The 14,146-nt window shown below is 31.4% G+C and overlaps 1 protein-coding gene across 1 annotated transcript in view; it reads right to left on the bottom strand.

Annotated features, from left to right (window-relative positions):
- The window catches only part of LOC127734539 (uncharacterized), a 40,418-nt gene that overhangs the window by 17,937 nt on the left and 8,335 nt on the right, over nt 1-14,146 (bottom strand). Inside the window, exons 5-10 of the mRNA XM_052244465.1 lie at nt 12,922-13,275; nt 9,724-9,776; nt 8,207-8,281; nt 7,793-7,927; nt 7,075-7,194; nt 2,569-2,640 (exon numbers count right to left, since the gene is read on the bottom strand). Of these exons, the coding sequence (XP_052100425.1) occupies nt 2,569-2,640; nt 7,075-7,194; nt 7,793-7,927; nt 8,207-8,281; nt 9,724-9,776; nt 12,922-13,275 (809 nt within the window). The remainder of the gene's footprint in view (nt 1-2,568; nt 2,641-7,074; nt 7,195-7,792; nt 7,928-8,206; nt 8,282-9,723; nt 9,777-12,921; nt 13,276-14,146) is intronic.

Below are 14,146 nucleotides of genomic sequence, written 5' to 3'. Positions count from 1 at the left end.
TATTTATGCACATTTTACGATTTGTTTTTCAAATCCTTTACAAGGATTGATTGATTGCGTAACGTCCAGTGGCAAATATTTCAAGCATGTCAAGGACGAAAATAAATTAACAATAGATATAAAAGATAGGCCCTGCAATAGGAGGTCGACCGGTAAAAAGGGATGAAAATTTGAAAGCCACCTGAAAATAAGGGTATATCGGATAAGGGCAGACATTTAGGTTTGAAATAGTCCACCTAAGGATCTCTACTTGTAAATGTAATCCAATAACACATACGCTTGGGCAGAGACAAGTTCAAAGTATTGTTATTGGTATTTTAAAAACAGGCTCCATTAGACCTTGGAAACAACGTTAAATTACAACTAACGATAACCATTCATTTACAGGCTCTTGACTTGGGACATGCATATACAGGAAGTGGCAAGCTTGAACATGTTTACGAGTGCTCAACCCTCTTCTAACCGGGGACACAGGTGTAATAGTACAATATACGAATACACTGTAAAAATCAGTGTTAAAAACCATTGGTTTAGGCTTTGACCCTAGGAATATATTACCACAGCCGAATTTGATATCAATTTTTGGAATTTCGATTTTTAATACTCTTTAACTTTGTATTTGATTTGACCTTCGTTCTGGTTTGATTTGAACTCCACTGATGACTCTCATTTCGTCCCAATTGTAGCACCAACCCACTAGTCATGCACGATATAATTGTTGACTTGAAACATTATTAATATGTTCATTTTCGGTAAATTTACTGCAATAAAATGTTGAATAGTTCGAAACCCTAAGGTTATTCTAACCCAGGCATAGATTGCCTGCGATGTTTTTGGCATAACTTTTCGGAATATTCAACTTCGAATTCGAGTTTGGCCTTCAAACGACAAGTATTTAATTCGAGCACCATTGATAAGTGTCATATCGTATCAAGCGTATTGAATTATATACCTTATATCTTTGATGAGTTTTGACTCCTGATATTTTAACTCATTAGATCGACATAAAGCATAAAAAACAACTATCAAAAAGACTACACACACAAAGTGCCGATTCTAGAGTACTTAAAGTCACTAGAAGCAAATAACGACCCACACTTTGATCATGTTTGCCACTTTAAACTATCAATCATTACACATCCAATGGATTTAGTGTAAAGATCTCATTAACAGTCTGATAAAACATAATTTTGTACAATGCCAAAAATTAAGCATCGACAGTATGTTCATTGCTATACTGGAATTCATATTTACATGTAATAATGTTTATTTTTAAATAACAAGATATGTTAGTATCAATAAAACAATATTGGAAAATCTTAGTACAGTGTAAAATTGATAACCTTTTAGAATAAGTTTATTCAAAGAATCACCGTGAAAAAGTATAACAAAAATACAGAACTCCAAGGCAAATTCAAAAAAGGGAAGTCCATAAATACTGACAAAATCAAACGTTATCAATCAATGGAACAAGTGGAAAACAACTGACATATTCCTGACTTGATACAAGCATTTTCCGAAAAAAATGGTGGGTTAAACCTTGTAATGTGGATTAATACAAGGATTTGATATGCCGTTCGTATTAAGTTTTCTACAGGTACAACCAAACTTCTACACCATAATTTTGTATCTTTGAAAAATGTAGTAAAGGTTTTAAGTAATTTGGTTTCGAAATCCTTGGCTCAATAATTTACCATTGATATATAGATTACGTTCATTAAAATCTATAACGCCACTACAGACACGGGCATAGCGAACGAGATGGGATATAGAAAGACCGAAAGAATGGTTCAAAAGGAACATCACCATCTATACGGTATAAAAAGGAAAATTAACAATAGGGAACGAAAAATCGTCAATTTAGTCAGGACTGTTTTTTCTGTTTATATTAGATTTATTCAAAGAAAGTTGTCTTGGGTAAATTTCCGCAGTATATATAGAGAATTCTTGATTATCTAACGGAAAGATATCATCAAGGTAACGGTAAGTACTCCCCTTTTAAGATTACTTTTCTAAACTTTTCATGTGTCATACCACTATTTTTTATAATCAACCAAATTTTCAAATCTAAACAGCTATCTAAATATTTAACATTATGTTAAACTTCACGAGAAAACAAAGTATATCCTGAATTGTACATGTATCACATATAGAATATACTGAATTGTACCTGTATCAGATACGAATTGTCCTCCAATGTTAAAATCTCGTAGTGACCGATGACGTTCCGGAAGTCACCTACTACTAAAAAAATAGCACTCTGAAAACCTTTAATGAGTATACCATGTATCACATCAACCCAAAAATTGTAATGCAAATCAATGGACAAGTAAGTTGTCATAAGATTGTCTTAATATATTTCCTATTCAGAAAAAAACCCATCATTTATGCAAATTTATTCATTAGTTTTATTTAACAACAACATTGAATGCAGTCAGAGGAAGACTTTTTTACATAATTATTTGTTTTCTTATCTTACTGGTTGAGTTGAGTTGAGGGCGTTACACCTTAATAATTTGACATGCTAATTTTAATGCAATACTTTATTGAAACAGGAAATATCATTACCTGATAAAACTCCAGCTAGTCCCATTAACAGTCCTCCAATAATGGGTGCATTTCCCATGGGATGTAGTTGGCCTTCAATAATAAAAAGTAATGAAGAACTATTACAGTAATAAATTGCAATGTAATTGTTCGTATAGCAATCCATATTTGATGAATTCATTAATAGGTGTCAAACACAGAAAAACGGTACATTTTACGTTTTTTCTACTTTACCTTTATTGGGCGAGGGCACTTCCTGTTTCAGAATGTTTTTGAATTTTCTATCATTCATAAAAAAATATTTTAAAGAATTCCTGTTAACCAAATTTTGTATATTTTCAAAAATGAATCGTGCACGTCGTCCTATCAAACTAATTGTTTATTGACTTTTCTATTATGTTACATTTAGCGATAGATCTCGTCTGTCATTTGGTCAGCGTTTTTGTTGAAGGTTATCATAGATATACGTATTGACACAATGAAGCATCTATGTTATAATTGAATTCAGTACTGTTTGTTATGGAACGCCACAGCTGCCTTATGATAAGTATAATCATATCATAAAGGGTTGAGATATAATGAAGCAAATTTTCTTTACTATTACGACATTGGACTATTCAACTCTGTCAATTTGCTATATCACTAAGATAAATTTATATACAATAAAGACGTTTTGATATAACATTGAGCTACCTTTTCATGCTATTCTGTCATTTTACTTTGTCATGAAGACATTCTTTTATACTATGAAGACATCTTGATATAACATAAAGCTACCTGTTCATACTTTTCTGTCATTTTACTATACTATTATGCGATATTTCTATATCATAAAGATACACTTTATACAATAAAGACATCTTAATATAACATTGAGCAACTTTTTCATACTATTTTGTCACCTCACTATACTATTATATCATGTTACTACCTTATTACGATAAATTTGTATACTATGCAATCATCTCCATATAACATGGAGCAACTTTTTCATACTATTCTGTCATATAACTATCTTATGAAGACATATTTTAATATCAAGCTACCAAATTCTTATACCACGAGGTGTCATTTACATGTATATACCAGTAGACTGTTTGATTACACTACAAGACCATATCATCGTACCATCCTATCGGAAGACAATTCTATAAATAGCGGCAAAAATATTATATTTCATATTTTTTAATAATTTAATTTTTTATTCTGTGTTTTCAGAAATTCCAGAATGGCCACATCGAGTTAATTTGTAGATGATCATTCACCTGTTTTAAGCAAGTGGGGCGGGTGGGAGAATTCTATTAATTTTTAATTCTTATTTGAAACGTAAACACAATGCTTATTACCACAATATACAGATCAAGTTCGAATTTGGGTATTGTAACTGTTACGGTTCAAGAGTTATACCCCTTTTGAACTTATGTGGAAGAGGGGGCATCTTTGTCCTATAAACACTTTCTCCTTTTTTTAATTTGTATTTTGGAGAAATAATGTAAATTTCCTAGAGATTGCTAAGAATTAAACATTAATAGAATTCTCCCACCCACCCCACTTGCTCAAAACAGGTGGATGATCATCTACAAATTAACTCGATGTGGCCATACTGGAACTTACTGAAAACACAGAATAACACAAAAATAATTAAAAAATATGTAATATAATATTTTTGCCGCTGTTTATAGAATTGTCTTCTGATAGTACGATGAAATGGTCTTGTAGTGTCATCAAATAATCTACTGGTATATAAATGACACCTCGTGGTATAAGAAATTTGAAGTTTGATATTAAAATATGTCTTCATAGGATAGTAATATGACATAATAGTATGCACAAGTTGCTCCATGTAATATGGAGATGATTGTATAGTATACAAATTTATCGTAATAAGATAGTAACATGACATAATAGTATAGTGAGGTGACAAAATAGTATGAAAAAGTTGCTCAATGTTATATAAAGATGTTTTTATTGTATAAAGTGTATCTTTATGATATAGCAATATCGTATAATAGTATAGTAAAATGACAAAATAGTATCAAAAGGTAGCTCCATGTTATATCGAAATGTCTTCGAAGAATAAAAGAATGTCTGCATGACAAAGTAAAATAACAGAATAGTATGAAAATAAAGTTCCATGTTATATCAAGATGTCTTCATAGTATAAACGAATGTCTTCATGACAAAGTAAAATGACAGAATAGTATGAAAAGGTAGCTCCATGTTATATCAAAACGTCTTGATAGTACATAAATTTATCTTAGTGATATAGCAAATTGACAGAGTAGTATAGTCAAATGTCGTAATAGTATAGAAAATTTGCTTCATGTTATATCTTAACCCTTAATGATATGATTATCGTCATCACAAGGCAGCTGTGGCGTTCCATAGTTTGTGGACTGCTTAGCTGTCGTATTGGGTGTAGTGTTACGTAGAATAGAACGGAACGGATATGATCTCTGCGCCGGAGATTTTTATGATTTTAAAAAGAAATTTGATATCCTTATTATTTTAAAGGTTCCGATATATTCATACTCATTGGTTATGCCACAGTTTGGTTCCTATAATTCTTGTAATGATAAATTAATAGTGTAATTTACAGCAAGATACAGTGCGATATATATGTAAGCGAAATAATTTTACCAATCGTCTTTCTGGTTAATGCATTTTCTGTTCAAGTATTTTATAGTTTCTGTCATAGAAGTATATTCATAACTTTGTTAATACAAAATTTGATTAAGTTAATGGATAAGTATTTATCTGAGTATATCATTTCACAAATTTCTAAAAGTGCTGAAAATTTGAGTCACGAAAAATTGACATTATTAATGTAAATGTTCTTCATACCAACTATTTAGCCAAATACATTTTGTGATGGTTTTGAAGACCAAACCGTATGTGTGACAGGAAATTAGTTTATTGTGTACTGATATAATTAAGTGTATGTTTATTCCCTAGTTTGAATTGATTTGAATAAATGAAACATTTTACAAGGCGAAATTCTTAAAGTGTGATTTTCGCAATAAATGAAAAATGACTTGATGCATATGTTTGTGGTCATTTTTTGTGGTCAATTTTTGACTTGGAGCATCACGGAAGGAATATTATTGGTATAGCTAAATTGATACTATTTGATGTAATATTATTATCATTTTCTATGAATGAAAATAACGCTTTAATGATTTGTTGCGTCCGAAACACCTTTCTTGATTTACCTGCAGCAGAAACGCTCAAACCAAAATTTTAAGGCGATGATCATTAACATACAGCATAAAATAATATTTGACTTAAAATTCAATCGATATTTAATTATAGCATACGACTATGACACTACTTGGATAGTTATATATTAAAGACTTGTACTTTTACGTTCATAAGAAAACATGATGTACAACAACATATTTGCTATGATCGATTGTATCCATGAAGTATTATTGTGAATTTTGAATAAAAAATTCCAATTAAAACTTTGATTCGAAAAATTGTTTAAAATGTCCTGACATGAAGCTATCAAGAACCGCCTACCAAATTAATACTTCTATTTATTTATATTTGCGATTATCAAAGCATTTATATGAACAAGTGACGTTTCCATCAAAATTTCAAACTTCAGTTATTGTTTTATTCACGGAATATAAAGTAGGGTGTGAACTCGGGGAAGAATTACTTATAGATAACTCGTTGGTTTTACCGAGCGATACTCGAGTCCTCGATTCGGAAAATATCTACAAAATTCAAACACGATGTATTGCGCACTTGACGCTTTGTGGTTTAAAATCACATTTATAAAGTCGTGACGATTAGAAGTAACCATTCACTGAGGGTCACCACAGGATGCGACAATTTTATTTTATGAAAAAAATAAATTAACTTGTCAACTGTTTCAGGGGATAGTTGTTTTCGCAAGTTTGTAATTAACTGTCCTGCAGACGAACATGAGCGCTCTGACGGTACTGATGTGGTGGAAATGGCTTAACCACGTTCAGTCACAAATGTCGACATAAGAAACTGCTCGAATGTGTAGCCCACTATTCAAAATGTTGTATCACGGGACTTTGTTAGCTTTTTAAACGGAAGAGATTTTACGGCATTTTAAAAGAAACTTTAGCACAAACGATTACTATTTAATTCTTCAAGGGGTTTTCTAAAGAAAATCTATTTTATGAAAAGAAGGGCAGGAATTTACACTGATTAGTTAAGTATCATTTTGATATTCGATACTCGGTACTACAGGGTAACACTCGAGTATTCGAGTACTTGTTGACATTCGTATAATACAAATAATGAGTTACATTTTTTCCTTTATCTTTCTTCTTTTATATTATTTAAAAATGTTTGATATAAAGAACAAATTTCAATGTGAATGTAAATGGCAAAAAGCTAATTTTTACTCCATACGACTGTCGTTGTTAATTATATGTGTCATATAATGTCAAAGTGGTCTATTAACAAACTGATATCCTTAGTATTACTTTGGATACAGTTATTCCTGTTTTTATATTTTCATGAACTTTATGTCTATTATTTCACCTATATGTTCCAATATCAAACTGTAATCATTAGTTGTCTCTTGAATGAGTCGACTCTGCCCACCAAAAACAGCAAGACCAATATTATCGGCCATCCCCAGCATTGCAACTTGTCTAATACCTTTAAAACAAAGAAATGAAAGTGAAATATAAAATAAATAAAAGTAAAATGTGTCTGAGGATACGAATGCGCCCGCTTAATGTTTGCAATTTGAAAGTTAAAAAGGGGCATAACTCTAGAACGGTAAATGACTCACAACCCAAATTCAGACTCTGTCTTTGTGCATGATGTGTTGTGGATTTTAGCATTGTGTATGACTTCATAAAATTTGGATGAGACAAACTTAAGTTAGAGTGCGGAAATGAAAAAAAAAATATGCAATTTTCCAAGTTGTAAAGGAACATAACTCTAAAACGGTAAATGACTCTCAACCCAAATTCGAACTCTGTGTGCTAGTTTTGGTTCTTAGCATATTGTATGAGTTTACATAAGATTTGCATGAGGCAAACTTAGATTAGAGAGCGGCAACGAAAATTGGACAGACGGACGGAAGGACGGAAGGACGGTCAAGGGTAACACTTAATGTCCCCGTTGCCTACGGCGGGGGGGGGGGGGGGGGGGGGTTACATATTTATTTGATTTTTTTATATCGCAATATATTTTTGATTTAACAGGAGTACATTTTTCCTTAATACAGATATAACATTATGTAACTTGCCTTCAATATACTGAACAGCAGCCGTTTTCATGGCTTCAAATTTTCGTCCTTTCATTCGTTCAGAAATATCTAATACCAGCGTAATGTGTCGTCCTCCTCCACGTTTAATAAAAGAGGAATTTTGTTTGTATCCATCTTAAATTAAAAAAGAATATGCAATATACCGGAAATTCAGGATATAATTATTATTATTATTTAATCGAGTGTGCAAATATTTCAATATACATGTACAAATAAGAATTCACTTTCAGTCTTAGTTTAAGCATAAATTTAAACATATTATTGGTTTATTGATTGTCCATATTTTATTTTCGTGCTCTTTCCTCTCTCTCAAAAGAATGATTGCGGAAGTATTTTATCATTTTTTCTCTTCACATTAAATAACCAATTTGGTTTCTCTACAATAAAACATACTGAATGCAAGAATCTGCTGAAGATGTCCTAACCAGTCTCTTATTGTCCGAAGCTGTTTCATTTCGCCAAAACCTGCTAGAATAATAACAGAATAAATAAATATCTTTTTTCCAATTACTCAGTACCTAGATCTGTAACATCAACCCTCTTTAAAAACGTATAATACATTTCCACTTTTTAAAATGTTCAGTTTGTTTGACAATGAGAAATAACAAATGAACTGTACTATAAGGTATAAGATATATACAAGAATATTGATGTCCATTTACAAAGGTCACTATCGACAAAAAAATCCACCTCAATGTAATATCGAGTAAATGACGACTGACTATCGTAGTCGTAACGTGGTACATACGGGTTGCAAGTGACTTTATATGAATAGTGCAATACTTTATGAAACGATCTACTTGACCCGAATAGTTATCAAGAAATATTTTTCACGTTGAATCTTTAAATTTGTTAATTACCAAATAAATTCGTCTTATTCTTATAGATATAAGAAGATGTAGTATGAGTGCCAATGAGACAACTCACCATCCAAGTCAAAATTTATAAAAGTAAACCATTATAGGTCAAAGTACGGTCTTCAACACGGAGCCTTGGCTCACACCAAACAGCAAGCTATAAAAAGCCCCAAAAATTACTAGTGTAAAACCATTCAAACTGGAAAACCAACGGTCTAATCTATATAAAAAACGAGAAAAGAGAAACACTTATGAACCACATCAACAAACGACAACTACTGAACATCAGATTCCTGACTTAGGACAGGTGCAAACAATTGCAGCGGGTTTAAACGATTTAATGGTACCAAACTTTCACCCTTATCTGAAACAATAGTGTACACCACAACATAGAAAGACACACTATAAAATATCAATTGAAATGGCTTAACTCTATCAAAAGACATATTTACACCAGTGAACATACACTGAACAAATAAATTTGATCTATGATACAATGCAAATACAAAATAAATACATGTATTTGGAAATGGTGGACGAAAAGAATATGCAATTCATTGGTTATGACTACATCTTTTAAAGAGTGAGTTTCCATTTTCTGATATTATAATTGCGTGGAATTTATGTATATCCATGATGTTCAATATGACAGCTATGCCACTTGATCATCAGTCATTGTGCCCAAATACGGTCTAAGCAGCTTATTGGTAATGATTTTTATGGACTAATTTTATAGACCCTCACTGCTGAAGTGATTATTTTTTTCAAACATTCTTGGGTTTTCTGCAATTTTTGTCCTTTTTTCCGGAGGAGGGGGAGTTCAAAACTCCTCCTCCTTTATTTGTTTTACATCAACACTAAAAATTACTAAATTAATAGTGCCATCTAAGATCTTTAATTGTTTACATGAAAAAAAACATAAGTTTTATTCTTATATAAAAGTTTCAGCAAATATATTTCAAAGCTATAGAAAAAAATTATAAAAATGGTTTGATTCAATTCAATGTTTTGAGTAAACGATGAAATTTTTCAATGTAATATATAGTTGCCTACCGTTGCATTCCACCCCGGAGTCCTCATGAAGATCAGTTTGTGTCTGTGGTTGACTATAAATATATCAATATTTGGTTAAAACTAAAAAGATAACATACTGATGCATATCAGTTTTTCCCTAATACAAGTTCAAAATCTATAATTTGGTGGTCATATTAGGTCCAGTTCACATTAAGACTAGCCTTCTGGACTTCGTTGATTAAGTTCATGGCACCAAAACTGAATTAAGAGAAGGAATCATTTAACAAATGTAATATCTTTATTTCTTTATTTATTTTTCCTGAATAATTAAGCTGTAACTAGATTAATAATAAACATGCTTATGCTTTTATAGCTGAATATGCGGTATGAGTTTTCTCATTGTTGACGGCTGTACGGTGACCTATAGTTGATCATAGTTGTTAATTTGTATTTCATTTGGTATCTTGCGGAGAGTTGTTACATTGGCAATCATACCACATATTCTTAAATATATATATGGCCTTCCAAATACCGTTTCGATCCCTAACATCACTGAAGAGATATTAATTGTCGAAATCCGGATATGGTGTACAAATTTTTGCACCTCATGTTTGCGGTATACCATCTTTTCCGCAAGTTTATTGTTTTCTGTTTGGTAATAAATTAATAATAAGATCCATTTTGTTACATCTTGTGATCCGTTTATTTGGCAATCGCCAGTGACAGTCAGCAGGGTTTAAGAACATCAGTTGTTCGACCTACTAGTCAAATGCGTTTTGTTAAAATATACTTTTTAACTTTTTGGTCTTTTAAAAATGTTGTTTGTGCTGTATTTAGACCCCTCTACCAAGAAATTTGTTTTGCATGCACACGTATAAAAATTGCGGTTTTTATCCAACGCAATCATAGGTTTGAACGTTGTTTTGAATTTAGACTTGTATATATATATATATATATATATATATATATATATATATATATATATATATATATATATATATATATATATATATATATATATATATATATATATATATATATATATATTTATAGAAATTTTATAAACTCAGCTGTTTGAAAATTAAAAGAAATTATTATTTTTTAATTCTGCAGCCCATAAACTGGTAGAATTTAGGTTACTACTGGATGCTTTTGAGGACAATGCCAGAAAATCATTAGAAGCCGAGTCAGAGGTACCAAAATTAGACACATTATCTGAATGGATTAAAGCTGTTTGGTCATTAATTCTGAAGCGCTATCAAATCTACGATGTGCAATAAGCACGCGGTATTCTGACCCTTTCAAGAAACACGAGGCTTGGTCATTCACTAAAGAGGAGATTTTAGAAAATCACAAATCCGTCTTTCTCTCATTTGAAACTAAAATAAAATAGGACGATTAAATATCCCATCATTATACTAGATGCCTAAACAAAAATCGTATAAAGCACAACACTAAACATCTTTCTTAACTTCTTACCATTATTATTTCTCTATTAACAGATAGTCTCTAGAAATTTTGTGTTGACGTATTTTTAACAAGCGGTTTCAATCAAATCTTCAATCACAAGAACTACACGAGGGCTCAGGGATTGAAATGTTGTCTTCCAACACACCTTTTTACGGACCACAAAGAGTTGTTGCAAGGGATTCCGCGTGCATTCAGTTTGGCACTCTCACTACACTATGCGTCGGATTTAACGTCCTATTCCGACCATACGTAACTGCATATATAGATATAAGAAGATGTGGTATGAGTGCCAATGAGACAACTCTCCATCCAAGTCAAAATTTATAAAAGTAAACCATCATAGGTCAAAGTACGGTCTTTAACACGGAGCCTTGGCTCACACCGAACAGCAAGCAATAAAGGGCCCCAAAAATTACTAGTGTAAAACCAATCGGGAAAACCAACGGTCTAATCTATATAAAAAACTAGAAACGAGCCAAATGGATGACTCTTCAGAGTGGATTTTTTTGCAGGATTGAAATCTAGTTATATTTCTATACCCCAGTGAACCCTTGGGGTAGCTGATTTTAATCAACACATTATATTATAAGTTTTTAAGTTATTGAAAGAATCATGGATATGTCTGATAGAGATAAAACAGAATAATGGTAAAGCAAACAAAATTTACACACACGAAATATCACCTTGTAATTTCTAGATGCAGAATTAATCTTTCTAGTAGAAAAGCACCCGATTACCTCTTAAACGACGAGAGCAGGTTGCGCCCTCAAGTATATCATTAGACAAGTTTTACTTAATTGTAATGATTTTATTGATAATCGCCAAGATTTTAGCTTTTAACAGTTAAACTATGTTCAGCTTGTTCAAAAATACTACAAACCATTAAATTGTTTTATTTCTTAAAGAAATTTATTTCAAAATTTAAATAACTCATACTAATTATACTGATTGTTTCATTGTGACCATATATATTATTTAATTTTCATTTGTGGATACGTCATTTTCTTTTAAACAGTAGTTGTATTATAATAAAGGACTTTTGTCTGAGTTTTGAAACTGCACCCTTTACTGTCAAACTGTAGGGGATCTTCGCGGATTAACATCTTAATTGAAAACAGCTCATTATGAATTGAGCTCATCCAAAGAGCTTTCTGGATTTACCTTCATCACACGCTTAGCCCAAAAATTTGAAAGCAAATGAATAATGAATAAGCAAATACTGGAGAAGCTGTATAACCGAAAAGGACATTAAAAGAAAAGATAAGTCTATCAAATGTTGATTTTGCGTCAAGGATTTTGAACATTTGTGTCTTTCGATTATGTGCCGTCAGTCAACCATCGGTTATAATATTCACTTGAAATTTAATAATTTTCGGCCAACATTATGATTATTTCGTTTGAGGCTGTGCAGAATAGTTTGACTTCTAAACATATATACATCTAACAATTAGAAAGAAAAGGCAAACAAAGGCTCAAGAAATGTGCAGTTTTTGTTATCATATTTTTTTTTACACCATAGAAAAATAAATAGTCAAAGTTGGAGTTTTTTTTTGCGCTGGTTGAAAACCAGCACATTTTGGCCATGCTCAAAAAGCGCTATTTGGACCATATGTTGTTCGTTGATTTGTTTCTTTTTTATAAGTATAGTTTTTTGGGGGTTTGGGTGGCTGGTGGTGTCTTTTGTACTGTCTAATTAAAAAGAAAATGTCTGTTATCTGCTTTATTGAAACGTACAATATGTAAGCTGTGTAAGGTTTCTTTACATACCTCTCCCATGTTTCCGACGATGTCACCTTTGGACTTTTGTCATGAATGAAAGGTTGTTGCTCGATATTGGGTACTGGTATATTTTCTATTGGAACTTCAATTTTTGAAGAAGAAATTTCACAACCTTCAAAACATGCTGAACTACTATAAAATCTTACACGGTTATCATACTGTGTCTCTGATCTCGTGGTTTTGAATCCAAAGTCATTGTTTGTACATCTATCGTTCCTTTGTGGTATATTTGGTTCGCTCAGTCTTACATTATCGTCAGATCTATTTCTTAAACAATATTGATCCTCTTGACGATCAGTGATAAATTGACTATTATCTTCGTCGTCTTTTTCATTTAAACCGCTACAAAAATATCAGAGCATGCATATTTTCCAAAAAGAATTGTCAATTTAATGTATTATGCATTGTATTGATATTTCGACATATTTTGATTTTGAAAAGGTAAATAATCACTAGATATTTCCTTAGATCGAATTTTGGAAACATGTAGATTTGACCATGCTTTTTCTCAAAATACAATAAAAGTATGGGCCGCCGTGCTTTTTTCAAGCTACAAGTTACGCATAATTGCTCATTTTGAATAGGTTATTCATGATAAAAATCCCTTTTTTGTGAATATAAAGAAATCAATGATATAGAATTGTTGAATAAAATGTGAGAAGAAAGGTTTTATAATATGCTTATAGAAAATAAAAAGAAAGAATAGTGTTACCGAACTTGTTTTCTTGCTACTAGTAAAAAACGTTATTTCATTAACATTCCTGTATAATTTTTACAAGAGTTATCTCTACTTAAATGCATAAGTTGAAATATTAAATCTAACAAAAACAGATATTTGGAATTTGTAAAAACAGTTTCAATAATACAACAAATCACTTATGTTTCGTTCCATGGATGTTCGCTCCTCTGTTTAAAAATAACAAGCATTATAAAAGAGTGTCATAAATTCATAAAACATGAATAACGGAACATAGAAAGCAGAAAAAAATGAAAGGTCCATGTCCTTGTTTTTGAGATATAACCAATTGAACATTTGACGGGAAACAATTCTCTCTAGATTTTTCATCTATATAAGAATGGTACCTTTTTCCTTTCAAAAACTATGAAAAAATAACAAGGATTTTATAAGATTTTCAAAAATTGCTTTTTAAACTATATGTACATGTAATAATATTATAAAAAGAAAAGTAAGGGTTAGCGAGCAAAATATTTA

The sequence above is a fragment of the Mytilus californianus genome, unplaced genomic scaffold, assembly GCF_021869535.1.
Source record: "Mytilus californianus isolate M0D057914Y unplaced genomic scaffold, xbMytCali1.0.p SCAF_3, whole genome shotgun sequence".
Classification (NCBI taxonomy): domain Eukaryota; kingdom Metazoa; phylum Mollusca; class Bivalvia; order Mytilida; family Mytilidae; genus Mytilus; species Mytilus californianus.
This window is presented reverse-complemented; position numbering and strand designations above follow the sequence as displayed.